This window comes from Mucor velutinosus, assembly GCF_035048745.1.
Source record: "Mucor velutinosus strain NIH1002 chromosome Unknown tig00001564, whole genome shotgun sequence".
NCBI lineage: Eukaryota > Fungi > Mucoromycota > Mucoromycetes > Mucorales > Mucoraceae > Mucor > Mucor velutinosus.
In genome coordinates this window covers 1,565,502-1,585,139 of record NW_027041906.1, presented here as the reverse complement: position 1 = coordinate 1,585,139, position 19,638 = coordinate 1,565,502, and the positions used below count along the sequence as shown (strand labels likewise).

Here is a 19,638-nt window from a genome sequence, read left to right as displayed (position 1 = left end):
TTGCCCTATCTCTCCTTTTTTTTTAACATGTCGTTTAATATGATTGTTACTGAATTAAAATGCTTTCATAAAAGTACTATTTTTTTTTTTTTTTTGGTTGATTATCCAGGAATCTTGAGGTTATTTATTGAGCAGTAGCAGGTTGAGCTTGAACAATAGAGTTGCCAAATTGTGTAATCAGGCCCTTGGCCATTGTGTAAGCTTTGGTAACAACAACGGGAATACGGGGATCAGCTGAAGGAGGCAAGAGCAAAGCATCCAACTTGACGCGAAGCTCGGTGAAGGTTTGACGGGTGTATGTTGATAAATGATAACGGAAACGAAGGAATTGTGCAAACAAGATGATGGGCACAATATTCAGACTAAATGGCAAGTTGTTTTTAGCCATCACTGCCTCTTTAAACCCTTTATAAATCCTCTCAACTTACCGGAACAGACCCAAAATCAAACGAACAGCAATGACAGTAACTTCGGATTGAGCAACGAAACGCATAGCAGCGCCATAGTATTTATCAGTCCAAGATTTGATCTTTTCTTGAACATTGGCTTGCCATGAAGCGGGTGCAGTTTCGTTTCCACCAGCTGGTGCTGCGGGACGAGGGAATACATAGGGAATGATGTTGGTGCGAACATACCCAAGTGCATGGAATGCTGAGAAGGTGAAAAAGGGTATCAAAGTAACTATGTCATGCACATTAGCATAAATTTCAGCCACTACACGCTAATATACACATTACCAGTGATGGGAGCAGAAAAGAACCAGAAGAGTGCGAGCAATAGATACTGAGCGTTTTCGTCCATGACCAGCTTGCGAGCATAACTGGCATTAGGTTGAGGTTTCTGGGTGTGGGTGTGTGTTTTTGTTAGTATCAGTGTTATGAGGTCATATTGACTAATGTATGTTTATACAAAAGCGAAAACAACTTACGCCGTGAGACTTGTAAATAACAACACCATATGATAACAAGGCGCCAAAGTAAGCGAGCTTATAAAAGTATGTGTTAGAACGGAATAAAGCGACAGTAATGGCATATAAGATTGTGCCGAGAAGTGTCAAGACATGGCCAGTAAACCAAGCAAATTGAAGTGTCTAGAAGCAAGCAGGTTGGTTCATCTGAAAGACAGGTGTCTCTCGAATCTTTAGTTATACTTACCTTGACAAGTAAAAGTACGCGTGCTTGCAATGGAGCAGAAGCTGGTGGAGCCATTATATGAAAACCTTTAGAATGATAAAAAAGAAGAGGAAGAAGAAAATTACGAAACACGCAATGATGAATTAACCTCTTACTTTTTGGGTTCAAAACAGAAAGGTCAATTCATCGTCACCTGTTTCTCCATTTGTGAGACATACAACAACAAACATGTATTTATGGCAGTTAATGGTGTCTACCCAGAGGAAGTAATTGGAGCTGCTCGTACTGTGATAGTAAAAAGACATTTTCATACAGATAATCAACAGCTCGGCATTATCTACTATACAGTACAATATGTGTTTCGTCCTCCTAGATGTCAGACGCACATCCCAACAAATATTTCTCTTTGCCATCTGTACTAGACAATTTAGGTTGAGAAAATGTGAGCTTGCTGTGTATAGCAATAGCTGGCTTTTGAAGTGGGCGATTACATTATCAGGCAATTCCATGCATTGGATAGATCATTCTTGTCCTCAACGAGGCGAAATGACGTTGGTCTTGCTCGCACATCATGCCCAAGATACACAGTACACGCAGTAAGCAACATATTTCTTCTGTGCAAGGAAATCTACTACTGTCATGGCACATACGGAGCAATTCCATGTTGAGTTTGTTGAGTTCCAAGCAAATAACACAGCTAATGTGTCAATGTCAATGAGTGGTCTGTTTTGACATTTGTATAAGGTCCTCTGGGATAGCAAGATTACTTTATTCAAATAAAAGGATATATGTATATATGTATAAGTATGTAAATGTAGCATTAAAGGTTCTTTTTTGCGTCGGATCTGGTCACTGGCTTTCTAGGAGGATCTTGCTTCTTTATATTTTCAGGCTCTGTATCCTTGCTCTCTGTGGTCAACTTGCCCAACACTTCAGCGAGAGCATCCACTTCCTTGTCTTCCTTTTGCTCAATAATATCCTCCTTTTCTTTCTCTGCGGCCAACGTCTTGGCTTCTTGCTCTGCCTTCCATATAGCCTTCAGTTTCTCATGACCCTTGGTATATATCATATCCAAATCCTTGTCCCAACCAAGCAACGCTGCCAGTTTTTCAACGCCTTCATCGCAGGCACCCAAAAATGCAACATCTCTATTCAATCCATTCTTCCACTTAAAGTCGAATCCAGACGATCTCGACTTATGCACGCCTGCCAGCTCCTTGTTGATCAAAAGTCGAGGAACATGCTCAGGAACATCATCAATCAATGAGGCAAACGGTTGTACTTGTAAGCTGGTACCAATGATAATCAACAAATCAGCCTTTTCAAAATCCTAATACACCCTTATTAGTTTTTTGCTGGATGTGTGTACTCTCTTTCCCTAAAACCCTACATGCAAATTCTCAAAGAAACGCCTGGGTAAATTCTCACCAAAAAACGTAATATCTGGCTTAATCAACTGATCACACTTTTCGCAGTGAGGTACTTGGCCCTTCAAAGCATATTCTCTGACCATTTCTGAATCTGCTGTGGCGTCGCATTCGACACAGGATGCAGTGGCAAAACTTCCATGAGCTTCAATAATGTATTCTTGATCAAGCCCAGTCATACGTTCAAGTGTGTCGATGTTTTGAGTGAAGTTTCTGAGCAAAACACCCTTTTCTTGCAAGAGTCGTACAAAGTAATGCGTCTTTGTGGGGAGAAACTTTCCTGGATATAGCTCTTTGGCCAATGCATAAAATGGGTCTGGTTTTTCCTACGTAAAAATGTGCATTAGACACATGCCTCGAGCTACTAGGCAATGAATCACATACAAGAAAGTACTCTATATCAAATACAGCCTCAGCGTAGGGCAAATTAAACTTTTGAAGATTGTGGTATAAGCCAGTATCTTTACTGCGAAAATCTGGAATACCAGCAGCAGTAGAGATACCTGCTCCTGACATGACAATGATGTTCTTCACTACATGCGAGAAAAGAAAGTGTCAATTCAGCTGCGCACGAGCACATCCATCTCGACATTACCGTCATTATTCTTGATATAGTCGGCGATGGCTTCAATGGAAGCAGCTTCCAAGATGCCCTTCTTGGATTGGCGATACTTGGGCATGTAAATCAAAGAAATAGTAAACCAGGAAAAGAAGATTAAACAAAGTTTTTCGAGAAAAGTTACCTTTACTCAAGAGTCACTTTTGTTTGTGATACCGCATATATGACATAATGATGCAACTCTTGAGACGCTAATCCGTATTGATACTAAAGAATACCAGTGCTTGGGTGATCTATATGGATGATGCTGTCGTAATGAAAACCGCATTCAATCGTTGGATTATTTGTATAACATCTTGACTTGATGTGCAATATTAGACATCTCCATCCATTGCTGAAAGAACGAGATATGCCATTGGCATTTTGTGAAGGATGTACCGTGGTTTGTCGGCCTAGAATAGCACGAGAGCTCAAACGGTAAATAATCGTTCGCTCCACAATAGTGATAGCATTTTCAGACGAGGTTATACTGTTTAAGATTGCAGTAATGACCAGAATAAAACGGAAAAAGCACGTTTTCAGAATTAGACTGCCTGATGTAGAAAAAAGTGTGCTTCGTTCAAACTGATACCACTAATTCTAACAGAAGTTTGCTGTTTACTGAAAGGCGCTATTCAGAGGCCTAAAGGCTATGAATATATTGATGTTGCATATACTGTTTCAATCTATAGTAAAACAAAATGCCACCTGTCTACTCTATTAATGCAGCTCTTCCTGACTCATAATCCCCTTCTCATTAGCCTCCAACAGCATATATTTCTTCAGTTTAAGGTTTTTATTACTTGTGAGTGTGCTTTGGATGGCTCTCTACCTTCGCTTCGCTTCGATGAGAACCAGCCTGCACAGCGACAGTTCGTGCTACCGATTGCCCTTGCGTATTTTATCAAAATACCGCTACTTCCATTTTGACCCTCCACTTACGCATGATAACCCTTCATAGTATCTGTGAATCTGATTCTTATGTAATACTTTACATCCATATACATGTAGCTATTTCATATACAGGCAAGTATCATACAGATATTATCCCTTTTTAGTCAAAAGTGTGCTTAATACAGCAAAATTTAAGTGCATTTGTGCTGCGTTTTCTCGCGTTCAAGGCTGTTTTAGATCGTCAGAATAGCACCAGGCAATTGCTCTCATCTGGCAGTTAGTTTCTGACACATTTGCTCAACTTTTTGGGGACCAAAAAAACATGGCCAAAAATCGACCAAAAGCATGAGGTACCCCTCATGGTTTTCATTGAAAATCAAACGATCGCATTTTTCACCTTGATAATGAAGACTTTTGGTATGGTATATCATGAATCAAAATGTTTCTATCAATCCACGTACCCTCTGAAATCATCTTTGTGGGACCTTGATATGCAAAATCTTGACTTTTTGGCCAGAAACCTCTTTTCATATTTTCGTAAATCACTAAATAAGTTTATTCAAAACATCTATCTCACTTGGTACTATTGGATGCGCCTTGAAAAGCACTCCAAGAAAGCTTAAAGAAGCTTAGGATGATCATCATATTCTATATAGTCGAATCTTCAAAAATAGATTGATCGAGTCCAAAATCATCAAGATTTGGCCAATCTAGAACAGATTATGAGTCTGGATTTGAATTCATTTTGGCTGGTAGGGCTGGCTGGCAAACTCAATACCCTTCTCATCATAAGGCAATACAACAGTTGATGCTTTTGAAGCATATGGAAAGTAGATGGTAAATTACATAAAAGTATAGATGGCCATGCTATTTTCCTTGCATTCTATGATCAACAACGCCAGTCTATCAAAATACTTGTTAGAGCAATTTCTTTCCTTTTTGAGGCTTTGAAAGTGCCTAGGGACCATAAATTTATTATGTTATGATGATATAAACCATGCCTGACAAATGTCTGGCAACTCAGCTTTATATTAGAGTTGTAGAAGTGTCTAGAGACTGTAAAGCTATTATACTGTGATTCCACGAAAACTATAGTAGCATGACTATAATCAAGCGGCGGGCGCAATTTTCTATGATATTATATGTTAAGACCTATGTATGAGAATGATCTATAAGAAATTACAAATTATAGGCTGGCGTGAATGAGATTCTCGGTGATCATCTTATGGATGTTGAGTCGGATACTATCCAGCACAGCAGCAGGAGCGAAGAAAAATTGATTGGAGATAAGACGACAGTGAGCCTTCCAAACGTCAGACATCGCAATGATGACTATACGATGGGAGGAGGCACGAGGCTGTTGATTATACCAAATGTTGTAAAATTCCAGAGTAAGTAGGGAACGGCGGGTATCATCACTGGTTACTGTGGGCCATAGAAACTCTTCTACTACCATCAGGATAGGCCTGACATCAAGTTTGCCAACCGGCCCCCAGAATTAGTTCAATCTCCGCTTGTTATTTTTTTGCTGTGATTCGTTAATTTTGGTCCAAGTTTCAATTTGATTAATCTATTTTGCTATATTCGACTATACAAGCTGTAATGATCATCTCATGCTTCCTTAAGCTTTTCTGATGTACTTTCCAAGTCGCATCCAATGGTGCCAAAATCAATAAGTGTTTTGAACAGACTTATTGAGCAAATTCTGAAAATATCAAATTACGTGTTTGGCGCAAATGTCGAGATTTTGCATATCAAGGTCTTGCAAACAAAGTTTTAGGGGTTGTTTTGGACCGAGAGGAACATTTTGATCTAATGAATGCTATAGTAAAAGTCTTCATTTTTGATGTCAAAAAACGCGATCATTTGATTTTCGGTGAAAATCATGAGGTATCCCTCATGGTTTTTCGTGGATTTTTGGTGAATTTTTGGCGACCCCAAAAAAGTTGAGAAACGGTGTTAGGAAGCAACTTCTAGACGAGAGCAATTGTGTGGTGGTGCTCTGGTGGTTCAAAATGGCTTCTATCACGAGAAAACACGGCTCAAAGGCATCCCAATTTCGCTGTGTTTTGGATATATCTGAGTAGTGAGCGGTAATGTAGGTATGCTGTCTGCCCATATATGAGCTGCTTTGATTGATACAGGCGTGGAGTATCTTGGAAGAGTCAAATCCAGAATTACAGAGCATTGATCGAGGGGTTTCATGTTTTAATGTAAAGCTAAAAGTGAAATGTTGGTATATATTGGTAGAATATCATGAAAATACCTCTACCGCATAAAAATTCGTAGACTGCAGTATACAAGCCAATCTTTTTCGGCTTTTAGCGCATAGACCAACATCCTGAATCGCCACGAATGTCCTTGAATTCAAATTTAAATTAAAAACCTCGTCTGAGCGATTATTAGGTTTTTGATTCCCATTTTAGCAGGAATACGGTTTGAGCAATTGGTATTTAGTAAGAAAAAGAACGTTTTTGAAGGGTTTATTATATATTACAGATGATTGAGAAAATTATCAATGATAAAATTGGTAAGAAAATGTCAAATAGAAGTGTGAAAAAGAGATAGATAGAGCAATCTATAGAAAAGATATATGTATATGTGTGTGATATGTGGTAATTGACATTGTCAGGATTTGATGTTTGCGATGGGGTTAAATAAATAAGTTTTATACTCTGTTCCTCCCCTCTTTTTCACCCTTTCCATTGTATCGATATCCTCCACTTCAAGGATTGAATGCGATGAGGGATATCAGAATAGAAGCGACTTTACTCGGTCTTCTTAGCCTTACGGTTACCATAAGTCTTGCGAGCAAAATCAACAAAAAGATAAGTAAGAGGCAAAAGATAACCAACATTGATAGCAACAGCAAATTGTTGACCAGGGGTTCTTAGACAGTTGGGCACGATAAGATAAGAGACAGCAGTAGACATACCGACCAAGAATTGGGAGATTTGCATAGAGGTCAAGTAACGCTTACCAGGAGGATGAAGACCAATGGATGTCAAGGCGTAATACATGTACATGATGGAGTGGATGAGAGAATTGAATACAACAAAGATCCAAATGGGTTGTGCTTGATAACGGATACCAGACCACATAGTAATCATGGCGCCAGAGTGGTGGTAAGTTTGCAAGAGAGAAGAACGACGGCCCTTCAAGATGATGATGGCGGTATCAATGACTTCGTAAAATTTAGAGAGATAAAAGAGGTAACCCCAGTAACCAAGACCTTCATTCCACAGGAAGCTATCCAAATCACAGTACTATAATTTACTGTTAACACTAATCCTCTCTGTGTTGCTCAATGTGTATATATACTTACAGCATCATGAATAGATGAACCACGGTTGAACAACTTGTGCATGTTTTGGGCCATGTTGATAAAAGTGACACCAGAGTATACTGAAAGGATCAAATTGTGTACAAAGACGAATGCTGTCATGAGTTTGCTTGATTTTGAAGCATTACCCTCACCACGGTTCTTTGCTTCGACTCGAGAGAGCTTGGCAGATGCAGTAGAAGGGTTAAACAAGTGAACACAGATGGCATAAACAGAAGCAATGGCCACAGGTGTCTTCCAATCCATAAAGAATTCATAGTATTCAGGGAAGGGGATTCCAGGAATGGGTTGAAGCTTATCCACGTCCATGGTAGTAATGAAATGAAAGAGAAAATGTGTACAAAACAAGAAAGAAGAAGAGAAAAAGGCCACTTGACAATGACACAGGCTTTATATACAAAATTCGCGGGGAGGGCCTGCTCTTGTTGTTGCCAATTATGAAACTAGAGTCCACTAAGCATTGAGATCAAAAGGCGGGCAATTCATCATGTATATTAAGAAGCATAACAAATTGTTTTATCTATTGCACAAACTCAGATCCCCAGAATTTGGGTGCTGCAAAACAAAACAAAGCGTCGATGTGGGGCAAAAAAGTTTATATATGTAAATGTTAAGCTTGTCGAGGACTGATATACAGCGACTGTGCTTCTGCCATGCGTTCTCCATCCAACATAGTCTCTATCCATGCGTCTGCATAGGCTTTTCGTCCTTCTACTCTGTTCAATTCGCCATGAATGCTAATCCATTGATTTGGTCTGACAGGTTGGATGTAATCGACATTTAAATTAGCCGTGAATCCTGTGTAATTGGGTAAACTAGGTAATGACTATATACACATTGATCTCATTAGTATACGCTGCTATAGCTTACTCGTAATATACATACAACAAATGCCAAATGCTCATCCAATAATGTTGCTAATAGTCCATTATGTACAAATCCATGATGGCCACATCTATCAAAAAGAGAGATTTCATTAGATATTTTTGTGATCCAGTTATGTCTTTAGGTAACCATGGTAACCAAATCCAATAAGAAACGCCCCAACATGCCGAATATACCCAAAATCTTTATAGACAATCTAGCATATCAATGGATAACGATCGCATAGGGAGCAATTTTGATTACCATTTATTATTTGCTTTTCTGCAATGTGCACATTGCAGCTCGTCTGTCGCCCCCCCCCCCAATTCATGTTCGTAACACACTTACAAATGATCCCCTAAATGTAAAATGACAATGCACTTTGTCTTGTCTTGATTGAAGAATTTCAATGGTCGACGCAAAATTTTATCCTGGCCTCGCAGTGAGTGTGCTGTCAGCGAATGCTCTCTAGCTGAATCAGTCAGATAACCATGAGAAATAGCTTCAATCCATTCAGGTGAGCTTCGAAGATCCTTGACTAGTTGCAAAGCCTCTTCCTGTCTTTTCAACTCTTTTTCCTCAGGGCATAATACTTTGTGTTCCTCTGTGATCACAACCCTTTCTGCCTTTGGATTATGGCGACTCATGTTGGTATCAAACGGCTTTTCTGTCACTGTGGGTTGTAGTGTCATTGTTGTTTGCGTTAGTATGGGTGCGAAGTACACACAAAAAAGAGCAAAACGAAAGAGAGAGAGAGGCGGCAGCAATGTTCGTGTGAATTCCTGTACCTGTGTGCATATGAAACACACCTGTAAAGTTTTCCCGCTTTATTGAAATTTGTCATGCTACAAGCCAGTGTATTCTAGTCTACATAAACCAGCTGCACCACCCGATGCCACCCAGCCGCACGCATTTTTGTTTGGATTCCATGCAATCTACCATATCCGATTGTAAGCAACAGTATCGAGATCATTATGTAAAAGAAGCATTACCTTATGTAATGCGATGATTGGGTTTTGCAACACACTCAAATAATCATGGTCAGCAGGTGTTGTCTAGTGTCATCAAGCAGATGTTAAGAATTTGAGCTTTTACTGAATTTGAGATGCTTACCTTGGGTTGAAATCCGTCTTTGTATTTGAAAGATTTGGACGCATCATCTAATATCAGCTCATAAAGCGTGCATTCGGCTGGCTATACAGATATTCATGTTAGATACGATTGTAATTTTTGTATGCATACATACTCTGTGGCTTTGTGTGTATACAATATCGTCGTGAGCAAATGGTTTCACTATAGCGGTGCCATTCGAGCCTACTGAGGCCATGATGCCATGATGTGGACTCACAGCACATTGCCACACCATGCTATTATGCGATGTTAATGAAGCAGCTTTTTTAATCGTAAGATGCATATTTCGCCTCACAACGCCATCACTCTCTGCGTACAAAAATCCTGACCCAAATCCGGGCCCACACAAGCAAACATAGGGATCTATTAGTAGATGCCGTATAAGTATTTTGGACGTATAAACCAATATGCTGCCCCTACATCTCACTCTGAATATCTTGTACGGGAAAAATGGGTCATTCAAATCATGCAAGATAACATTTCCATCCGTATCGCTTGATAGCAATGTAACCTCATCAAACAAAGATTTCCAGGCAATGCACCGAATAGCCAGCATACTTGCATTTGGTATATTTACGCTGATAACGCCCTGCTTCTGTAAAAGTGATTCTAAGATATCCCAAATCACGATGCTCCCTGATCTCGTCCCACATGCTAGTTTCCTGTAACCGCCCCAAGCAAAGCAAAGAATGCTGTTTTCATTTGGGTTTGATAGCCTTAATTCGAGTCTTGCTTGGTTTGCTCTGACTAAAACCAGTTAGCCAGCTTCCTTACACTGTCATTCAAAGTAGCGTCTTACTGTATACGGTGTCTTGCTGTGCTGATTGGTATTTCTTGTGGGCATATTGCGGATGGGGAACCACAAATAATCGAACTACTCCATTATTGAACATGGCAGCCAAAATACCTAGTTTCTGCGCTCACACATGATCTGTTGAATATTACAAAAGAAGCTCCTGAAAAGCATTTGTACCTCACCTTCTTATCATATACACTGAATGGACACCATTTAAAGTCGACCACTACGCCAAAATCATGCAAAATGCACATATCCAGTACAGGTGTAAAGCTTGATGTCAAAGATTTGCACTTCCAGATCTGAATGGCATTCCGCCTGTTGTCCATATCAATATCTTCGCATAGCAAGTGATGCTCTTTTGTTGTATTGTAGCCTCCAATTGCCAAATACTGATCATTGCGTTTGTCGGATGACGGCTTGGGTACGAAATCTAGGCCCCAAATAGAACCACCCGCATTGATGATATGAGCTCTTTTGTTGGAAATGCATTTACTAACGTCAATCGATTCAAAATTGTCTATAGTTTCTGTCTGTATATTTGTTATTCCTGTGGTGACAGTTGCTTTGTTCGGCTTTGGAAGGTATTTGTCTATCTCTGTCCTGAATAAATGTGATGATGAATACGGAACTATCCATCGCAACAAGTACCATATACTTACTGATCATTTAGGATAGTCCACTCATCTTCTAAAAGCGGTACTTGCTGGTAATCATTTCTAATAGAATGTCGATCATACAGCCCTGAATATTCAGTGATAGGTTTGGTTGATGCCATGGTATAGAAACAATAGTTCATGCTTCTCTTGTAATTCCGCATCATTCAAAAATTTGTGGCTTGAAGTGCACGAAAAGGTTTACCAGTGACCCCAACTGAAGGTATATAAAATGCTCTGAAAATCTTTTTCTCTCTCCTTATTCAAATGCTCTCTTGTTTCGTGTAAACATCCAAAGGTAATTATATACACAGTTTCTTTTTTTTCTTGTCATATCCGCTCTATGGATACAACCCACAAGTCTTGTCAGGTGATCCAACGAGCCTTGCGCTCATTTCAATGATGGTTCTCTGTTACACTCGTGGAAAATTAATCATATCATTTTAACTGTTGTCCACCTGTTCTAGGTGCGGCACGACCAAGATGATTCCGTCTCGATTGAGTTGAAGCCAACCTGCTTTATTGCAGTTTATTTGGTTGTCTTCTTAGTTACGAGACAAACATCTTTTTCCTTTATTTTACTATTTTTAATTTTGAGATGAATTCTCTTTATTAACATTTTTCAGATCTTTCTTAGGATCCTTGGTTTGTCTACTCTGATTAAATTGATTATTATAATAAAAACCTTGTAAATAACATTACTTTATCATTTGTATTTTGTTTTTGTACTATGAAATGCTGTCTTAATGATAATGGGCTGATGACATTGGCTTTGGTCGAATGTTTATTTCGATAAATGTCATCTTCCAGGGGCAGCTGTCAAACGTGTTGATAGATCATATTGTGTGATGATCCAGCATCATTAATTGAAGCTGCTTAGTTATAGAAGTATGGCATGGATCATGAAGCACATTGAATCTCTAAGAGCAGCTTGCTTTAGCGTCGATTTGACTTTGTTTGACAGATCATCTAGCCAGGTACTTTTCACAAATGGGATGCAAAGCAGTAGTAATAATGAGTTGATCCAGGAGGCTTAGCGAAAAATTTATCCTCAAACACAAAGGTATTTAAACAGCTAAAAAAATTTTACGCTATGGTTGTTTTTTCTTTTAACCATCAAACATATTTTCGGTAAGTTTCTATTGATAAAAGGAAAGAAAAGGATTGTTGTAATGTGGATGACGAAAACCATACATTGTCTTCATTTTAACTTATCGACCATGATGATATAAACCGCAGTGCTTCGCTGAGTGCTGTTGATACTTGCCAGTATAACTCCCTGACACATTATGCGTTCTTTTCTTTCTTGAAGATTTTTTCATAGCGCTAACATTTCTATCTTACAGTTTGCTGCTTGTGCAATTTGTTGAAAGGAGAGATGCGTGAACGCATGTAGGCTGTATGTCAAGGTAAGATGCTTGTCCAATTTGCGTGCATACACGAGAGAAACACGAAATCAATTACTGCTTCTATAACGGGATGAAAACAACACACATCAAAAATAGGAAGAGCCGTCTTAGAGTCCTGCTATCGATAAGATTTCGAAGCAGAGGCTTTTGCTGAGTAATGTTTACAAACGTACTGAAAGTTATATGAAGCGCAATTGATTTCTCTCTCTTGTATTGCACAGTGCAATGTGATGTTGGAGCTGTGGTTATTAACGGGTTTATATAATTGTAGGTAATCATAGCGAATGTATATAATTTTCATCCAGAATCATTGTGAATAAAACATCTTATATCTATATTTGACTTGTCTTCACTTGTATTTTCGTGATTTGCCACTACATGCTTGTTAATGCAAGAGTTAGTGATACCCCAATTCCAACCGTGAATAACAGACGCAGTGCAATGTTTATTCATAGTTCAAGCAAAATCCAATATCCAGTTTTCTTCGATTACCAGTTTAAAAGATTACAATCAACATTATCCTCTCTTTCTCTAACTACAGTGGCCGTAATTTGTAGCTGGGACTTATTGAATACGTCCAACTGAGCATCAGTGATGGAGCTCTCTTCTTCTGGAGAGGGTGTACGATACATGCCGCGTAGAAAATCTGTTTCAAAGTATGCCCTGACAAAGGTGATATGTGTCAAACGAGAAAACAGACTCGTCAGTTGATACAGATAGCTCATGGGTGTATGTTCTGGCAAATCCATCAGCTTGAGATTTGTCACTTCTCGAATACTAGTGTCCAGCAAATGATGTGGCTGTTGAGATAACTTAACAAGTGCAGTAGCTGTTGTGGCATCCATCGTGAGTGTGCTCAGTTTTTGGTAGTTAGATTCCCAAATCCATACTGCAAGCCTTTCGTGATTGACCTGTTTAAGACGAGAGATGTCCAACGATTCAGTGAAGTGGTGTATACATGAAAACTTGCGAATGTCGTCCAGTTTGCAATTGGTTTGTGTTATCGACAGGGTTGTTAAATGTGCAGCGTAGCGAGCCAGCATGCTAAACCCAGTAGACGTTAATTTAGTGCAGCCTGTCAAGTCCAGTTCCAAGAGTCTAATGTGTCTAAACTTTGCTAGTGCTATGATAGCTTGATCTTCCATGGCTGTATTGAATTTGACTGATATGGATGATAGCTGATCGCATTCTGCTGCTAACCCTGCTAGTCCTTGTCCCTTGTGTTTAGTGAGTCCATCCAATGCTACTTGAGTAAGCTGTCGGCATGCTCGCGCTATCACAACAATCATCTCATCATTGACATGCGGACAATACGATAGATTGAGATGCGTCAAGTGTGGCAAAGCCCATGTCCCTTTCGGTAGTGATTTTGCATTGAAGAATTCCGCCTTTTCAAGATTGAGAGTACTCAGATGGGTGCAATATTGGGTGACAATTTGCAGAAATTTGGGGTTTACTCGATCATAAAGGCTTTCTTGGAGATGCTGAAGATCCAATTGGTGAATGCGAGAGGCTGTGCTTGTTTGGATATAGGGCAAATGCTTCAAAAAGTTGTTGAATATATATAAAGCGTCATGAATGTATGCGATTTTATCGAATCTGGGGTTGTTCCATAGTGTATCTTTGACCAAGAGATTGTATGACGAATTAAGCAAAGCGCAAGTTGGGATGTCGTTGTAATGAATGTAAGGAAGCAGAATTGGGAATACTTGGTAGAATTTGCTGCTTTTTTCTGTGTAGTGTTGCTTGATCAGCCTGTTTAATCTTTGTATGCTGGAGAGTGAGGATGAATTTAACGTCGTCTCGGAAGTAAAGCTGACCATCCTCTGATTATTCATTTCAAATGAAAGAAAGAGAGAAAGAAAAGAAGCTTAGCAGATTACACTATGTATTTAACTTGCTCAGCAGCATGATGTAGAGAACTCGTGAGTAATCCTGTAGTCGTGTGATTCTGGATGTTTTATTGCTGTCGTCGTTTGAAGCTGCCATCATTCGATATTACAGTAACAGCCTTTTACTGCCTCAGTGAATAATTATCTTCAGCCAAGGACAGATGTCTTTAACCTCAATACAACCATTTATTCATTGGCACTAGTATTCTCAATGATTGTCAGTTTTCTAAATTTCTCTAGTACTTGATACATGGAGGCATTATTCTTCTTTTTCTTTCTGCTGCTCACTTTCTTGTTGGGATCTGTTTCTCTAGATGCTTCTTCCTCTACTTCAATAGCACGCATCATTTCTGTATTTGTCATACGAGGAGCAACAGTCGTGTTGGTATCCTTCTTGCCATTGACTTCAACGTGCTCTAAATCAACCAATGTCATGTACACCATATGTCGATGAGCGTGAGATTTGCGAAGCTTGAGAGACACACGAACATTATCAAAAAGATTAAACTCGATAGGGTGTGGTAAGTCTGTAGAATGCACAGAGACACTGGTAGGCATACTGACTTCAATAGAGCAATTGGGTATAATCTCATCTATGTATTGAAGTAAGTAACACTTCTCTCCAGCTCTGAATATATCTTGGTACCTGAATCTTTGCCGGAAACCAAGGATAATGGCACCTGTGATTGACCATCTTTATCTTTGAGATATACAGGACCCTTCAGACCGAGTCTATGCATACATTAGTGGTTTTGAAGCATGCCCTGTTGTGGGGAAAAACAAACCTTGGGACAAAAACGTAGAAACCATTGGATCTGATTTCTGAAATGACGCCTCGTTCGATAAGGGTTGTGTCGTTGGCAGTGTGTTGTAATACATAGAGGCTTTGGAACAGCTCTGTGGAATCCTATACAATACATTTAGATTGACAAGATCAACTGCTAGTAGCTTGGAATACGCACCCTTTGTGCAAATTTGGATTCTCTGGATTTGAGATTGAGGTTATCGCAAATATCAGCAATAGTAGCATCTTTGAACATAACAGAGCCACGCATTTTTGCATCTGCTACTGTGGTAGGGTCCTCAACAGCCATCAAAAGCTGTCGATGAGCAATGACATCCGCATATCTACGGATAGGAGACTACAATACAACATTGGCAATGTTAGTCCTTTATAACAATCCTTTTCAGATCTGAAAGCTTACCGTAAAATGGGTATAAAACTCCAAAGCCAAACCATAATGGTAGTACTGATTCACAGGGTAATGGCCTGAAGATATATAGCCTGCCTCATTCATGGCAATGGTAGCCATCGTTTTCAGTAGCTTTGCAATTTCAGGATCATCCTTGCATCCCAGAGTGATTGTTTCCAATGATTTGGCGAGCGCTTTGTTTGAAGAGAATTCGACTGAGAAACCTCTGCTGTTTGCTGCTTTGACCAATCTTTCAAATTGTCCTTGAGTAGGAGGTGGATGGTGTCTGAGAATAGCAGCGTCCTTGAAACCATCATAGATTCGTTTACCCACAGAAGCATTTGCTAGAATCATTGCTTCTGCAACAAGGCCGTGGATTTCCATACTGTCTTTAGGAAGTAAAAGAAGATTAAAGTTAAGGATGGATACATGTATATCGTAGTGCGTTAGTAAGAAATTTGTATAGTACAGTGAAAAGGATATTCATATCAGTAATTTCATGCTTGTCTGTAATCTTGAACTTGATTTCAGATCCTTCCAACTCCAAAGCACCTTGATTCAAACGTTTGTTCTATTCATAACAGTGTTACATTTTAGATTTTGCACACAATGCAGTGAAACTTACTCTAAAGACACGAAGCACTTGTGCTAGTTTTACCACACAAGGCTTTAACTTTTTACACAAAGATGCATCTAAAATGAACAAAAGGGACCACGAGTCAACACTTGCTACTTTTCGCGTGAAACAAGCCTTTCCTAACCTAAGCCTGTTGTAACTGATTTTCCATCTAGCAATTGCTGTGCTTGTTCATATTCCATTTCGCAGCTGGAGTTGATGATAGATCTACCAAACCACGTATCGATCACTTTGTAGTCTTTGCTCATAGTCCAAATGACAGACACTGCGTAACGATCCACCTTATGACGCAGTGAACAAATTCTTTCACTCAAAACGGATGGCAACATATCAAAACGTCTGTCCGCTAAATATACAGTAGTTCCTCTTGAGGCATATATTAGCATGAATTAGGCTTTGAACAACACCCCCCGCTGGTTACCTGGATCTCGCTTCAAGATCAGTGATGAAGTTTTCCTTTACAAAATAACTCACGTCGGCAATATGAACGCCTAGCTCGATATTTCCATCCGGCAATTCCTTTACAGACAGTGCATCTAACATGTAGCATTAGCATTCAATCCATTCATACACAGCATGCGTCCCCGAATTTACCATCAATATCTTGACAATTGGGAGGATCAATGCTAAACACAGTCAAGTTTCGAAGATCTCTTCTCCTTTTAATTTCATCCTAACCGAAATTTCAGGGGGGTTGATTAAACTGATCTGATTTTCTGCAAAAAAAAAAAGAAAACTCCTGTACCTGATCTGGTTTCCAAGGATTTTCAGGGGTATCGATAGGCATTTCGTTCAGGGACATTTGACTAAACCCTTGACTTGCTTGAGATACCGAGATTGAGTGTTCGACTAGAATTGCTGATATTTCGGTATCCAACTGATGAACAGGGCCCAGCGAGCGTACAAAATGACCATTTGGGTACTGCGATGAAATGGGCCAATTATCGATACGCACAACAATACGCTGATTTTCGATCAGTTTGACATCTTGATATCTGATTCTGATCTTTGGTACAACTGGATCCAAAGGAATGGCGAGGTGGATGGATCCACCCACTACCGAGCTATCTTCTTGTAATGTAGCGACATAGGATCTCCAATTTCGATTCAAGACACCAACAACTCTGCCTGTGGGCTGAGTGGATGCTGCTGCTGCACTAGTGAATCTGTCCTCCTCATACTCATCTTCGGCGTTGCTGCTACTGAATGCAATCTCGTTTGATGGTGTTGCCCAGTTGCTATCAGAGAGCAGCTCTACTACCACAGCATCTCCATGAACTAGCACAATGACTATCAGCATGTCATTCCATTCAATGTGGTTACACTCTACCCACCTGCTCGATTTCTATTGTCGTTTCCAATAATCAAAATATCCTTTCCAAGATGGCTACCACCATTGACATAGGCCTGATCTCGACTGTCCTTTCTGCATCTCAATACACCTGAAAAATAGCGATGTGATTTGATGCCCACTTCCAACTCGTCCATTGATTTGTACTGATAGAATGCTGCATGAATTTTTCTGTAAATAAGCATGCCAAACGACTTACCTCGGAATAACCAGATACAGCCGTGTTTACAGCACTCAGACCACCCGATTTCTTTGAGGCAATTCTAATCTTTCCATCCTCACTGTCTTCCAAAACAACATCAGCCAAAACATGTACCAAATTCTGTAGCACAACATCATGCTTGTAGTAGGTATCCAAGTACTGTCGAGTAGTCATAACGACAACATTGTTCAGTGTTTCGTCATGCGTATGATCCAGTTCAGAGAGTAATATAATCTTTTTAGTGTGGTTGAGATGCGTATCGTACCACAGAGCCAATTGACAGTGTGCTCTCCAATCACGCACGGTACTTGATTCGGCAGGAACTCGCAAAACTTTGGTCTCCTCGAATATTTCATTGTAGAACATGATGCTCTTCTTTCTCGAATCATTGGTGATTTCTCGAAGTTTTTTGTATGTTTTCGACTTGTCATGTTGTTGCAGCTATTAAACAAAGAAATTTAATATGTATATATATATATATATATATATATATATGTTGAATACCACCTTACGTTTATAGTAACAGTTTGACTCCAAATAATATTAGTTATCTGGTCTTGTTCTAAAATTTCCAGGTATCGCATTATAACCTATCAAACAATGCACGTTCAGTATATAAAAAGCATGCGCATTATTGAAAATTCAAACAAACAACATACAGATGTGTCAGGTATAATATAGTGGTCTGCTGCTGAACTTAATAAGGCTGTTTGACGACTGATATTGTTGCATTTTGCTGATGTGCAGGCCTCTGACAAACAAGGAATATCGTTTCGTAGATATTCTGGAGTTGATCAAAGAAATCAGATGAATACAAAGATTGACATGGCTTTTCATTATTGTGTTTTACGTTCTCTCACAAGCTTGATGATGGTATTGCTTCGAGTCTTTTTATAGAAGGCGCGGTCCGTTCTTAGTGTCATTTGTCTATATGAAACTGTATGAAAAGGGCAATGTAGTGGGGCTTTTGTTGTTCTTTTGCTTGTGTCATTTAGCCAGTCACCGTGGTGTAATGGTAGCATTAGATCTGCTTCGATCTGGATCTTTGAAAATCAATGCATCACGCATCTAGCATATACTACTGTACTTGAGCTACTGGCCATTTACCACGTAGATATATACAATAGCTTTTGATTTGAATTCTACTGCTAAACCAGGGCTCATTCAGTATAAAATTGCATCAAATGCTGCTAAATCTAATTGCACATGGAACAAAATAGCCCTGCTCGTCATCCACATCCAGCAAAAACAAACATTACATTGTGATTTTTATGGATATAGTAAATCAACCATTAGTTTGGAGTATATGTGTGTAGAGAGATGATGATCAAACACTTTGTTTACTTGCGTAGTGCAAACAATGCTGGCGCCAGCACCTTTTCAGCTTTGCACTGACTGCAACCTACTTTCGATAACCATGCTTTTTAGATGAATCTACATTTTGTGCACATGAAATTCATATTCTCGACTATTTTATGTATTTATATATCAATATAATGAAAGTCGGCGTTGGTTACTCAAGCATTTATATATCAAAAAACCAGTGAATACAAGCTTTTCAGGGGCAGAGTCATGTCATGAAGGATGCACTCGTTTCCCTACTAATATCATTGCTTTGCAAGCTATTGGAGCAAAAGATGCAGTTAAGCTTTTGACAGGATGTTGCTTATACTCATATGCTTACTATAGCCATTGCATCAAGTTTAATAGCTGTAAAGGTACTTTAAAATCTGCCGTGATGTATTGGTGACCCAACTACCCTATTTCTCGGTGAACCATCTCGAGTATACAATCCTTAGGGAGAAGTGATATTCAGGAGATGCCGTGTATTGCAATCACAGTGTACCAGAGCATCACAACTGTATAAGCAAGCACATCTCACTAGTAAATAGATCACCTCATGGCAACCTGCAAAGCATAAAATGTTGCACTCAGCATTATTGTCGCGCCTGTGCAAATCATAGGAGCGTCTTTACTCCCTTCAAAGAGACAGAGAAATATAGTAAATGTTTGCCATTTAATTGTATCATCTCCAGATTCAGTTAATTGTATATTTATATTATAATTACTACCAGATTTCATTCTTTCGAGTGTTACAAATATTGTGCGACA

At 39.3% G+C, this 19,638-nt stretch overlaps 8 protein-coding genes across 8 annotated transcripts; all 8 read right to left on the bottom strand.

Moving 5' to 3' along the window:
- Window positions 1-124: 124 nt before the first annotated feature.
- Window positions 125-1,208, bottom strand: SDH4_2 (membrane anchor subunit of succinate dehydrogenase, Sdh4; the record flags this gene model as incomplete). The annotated part of the gene is made up of 5 exons (XM_064830009.1): window positions 125-362; window positions 429-681; window positions 738-840; window positions 929-1,090; window positions 1,155-1,208. 5 exons carry the CDS (start codon window positions 1,206-1,208, stop codon window positions 125-127), a joined length of 810 nt encoding a protein of 269 aa, XP_064682511.1.
- Window positions 1,209-1,953: 745 nt separating this feature from the next.
- PCT1_3 (choline-phosphate cytidylyltransferase) lies at window positions 1,954-3,240 on the bottom strand (the record flags this gene model as incomplete). The annotated part of the gene is made up of 4 exons (XM_064830008.1): window positions 1,954-2,463; window positions 2,524-2,886; window positions 2,945-3,093; window positions 3,156-3,240. 4 exons carry the CDS (start codon window positions 3,238-3,240, stop codon window positions 1,954-1,956), a joined length of 1,107 nt encoding a protein of 368 aa, XP_064682510.1.
- Window positions 3,241-6,820: 3,580 nt separating this feature from the next.
- ATC70_010801 (uncharacterized protein) lies at window positions 6,821-7,704 on the bottom strand (the record flags this gene model as incomplete). The annotated part of the gene is made up of 2 exons (XM_064830007.1): window positions 6,821-7,318; window positions 7,378-7,704. 2 exons carry the CDS (start codon window positions 7,702-7,704, stop codon window positions 6,821-6,823), a joined length of 825 nt encoding a protein of 274 aa, XP_064682509.1.
- A 301-nt stretch (window positions 7,705-8,005) lies between these two features.
- On the bottom strand, window positions 8,006-8,951 carry ATC70_010800 (uncharacterized protein; the record flags this gene model as incomplete). Its single annotated transcript, XM_064830006.1, has 3 exons — window positions 8,006-8,221; window positions 8,281-8,350; window positions 8,608-8,951. The coding sequence occupies 3 exons, from the start codon at window positions 8,949-8,951 to the stop codon at window positions 8,006-8,008; spliced, it is 630 nt and encodes a 209-aa protein (XP_064682508.1).
- Window positions 8,952-9,104: 153 nt separating this feature from the next.
- ATC70_010799 (uncharacterized protein) lies at window positions 9,105-10,964 on the bottom strand (the record flags this gene model as incomplete). Its single annotated transcript, XM_064830005.1, has 8 exons — window positions 9,105-9,194; window positions 9,252-9,314; window positions 9,373-9,453; window positions 9,506-9,753; window positions 9,811-10,137; window positions 10,190-10,304; window positions 10,369-10,789; window positions 10,849-10,964. 8 exons carry the CDS (start codon window positions 10,962-10,964, stop codon window positions 9,105-9,107), a joined length of 1,461 nt encoding a protein of 486 aa, XP_064682507.1.
- A 1,775-nt stretch (window positions 10,965-12,739) lies between these two features.
- Window positions 12,740-14,074, bottom strand: ATC70_010798 (uncharacterized protein; the record flags this gene model as incomplete). The annotated part of the gene is made up of 1 exon (XM_064830004.1): window positions 12,740-14,074. One exon carries the CDS (start codon window positions 14,072-14,074, stop codon window positions 12,740-12,742), a length of 1,335 nt encoding a protein of 444 aa, XP_064682506.1.
- Window positions 14,075-14,329: 255 nt separating this feature from the next.
- On the bottom strand, window positions 14,330-15,720 carry EHD3_5 (3-hydroxyisobutyryl-CoA hydrolase; the record flags this gene model as incomplete). The annotated part of the gene is made up of 5 exons (XM_064830003.1): window positions 14,330-14,736; window positions 14,790-14,875; window positions 14,929-15,050; window positions 15,106-15,285; window positions 15,349-15,720. The coding sequence occupies 5 exons, from the start codon at window positions 15,718-15,720 to the stop codon at window positions 14,330-14,332; spliced, it is 1,167 nt and encodes a 388-aa protein (XP_064682505.1).
- Window positions 15,721-15,751: 31 nt separating this feature from the next.
- Window positions 15,752-18,449, bottom strand: ATC70_010796 (uncharacterized protein; the record flags this gene model as incomplete). Its single annotated transcript, XM_064830002.1, has 11 exons — window positions 15,752-15,907; window positions 15,962-16,029; window positions 16,098-16,339; window positions 16,395-16,509; window positions 16,568-16,646; window positions 16,719-17,251; window positions 17,308-17,470; window positions 17,524-17,967; window positions 18,039-18,116; window positions 18,186-18,310; window positions 18,377-18,449. The coding sequence occupies 11 exons, from the start codon at window positions 18,447-18,449 to the stop codon at window positions 15,752-15,754; spliced, it is 2,076 nt and encodes a 691-aa protein (XP_064682504.1).
- Window positions 18,450-19,638: the final 1,189 nt, after the last annotated feature.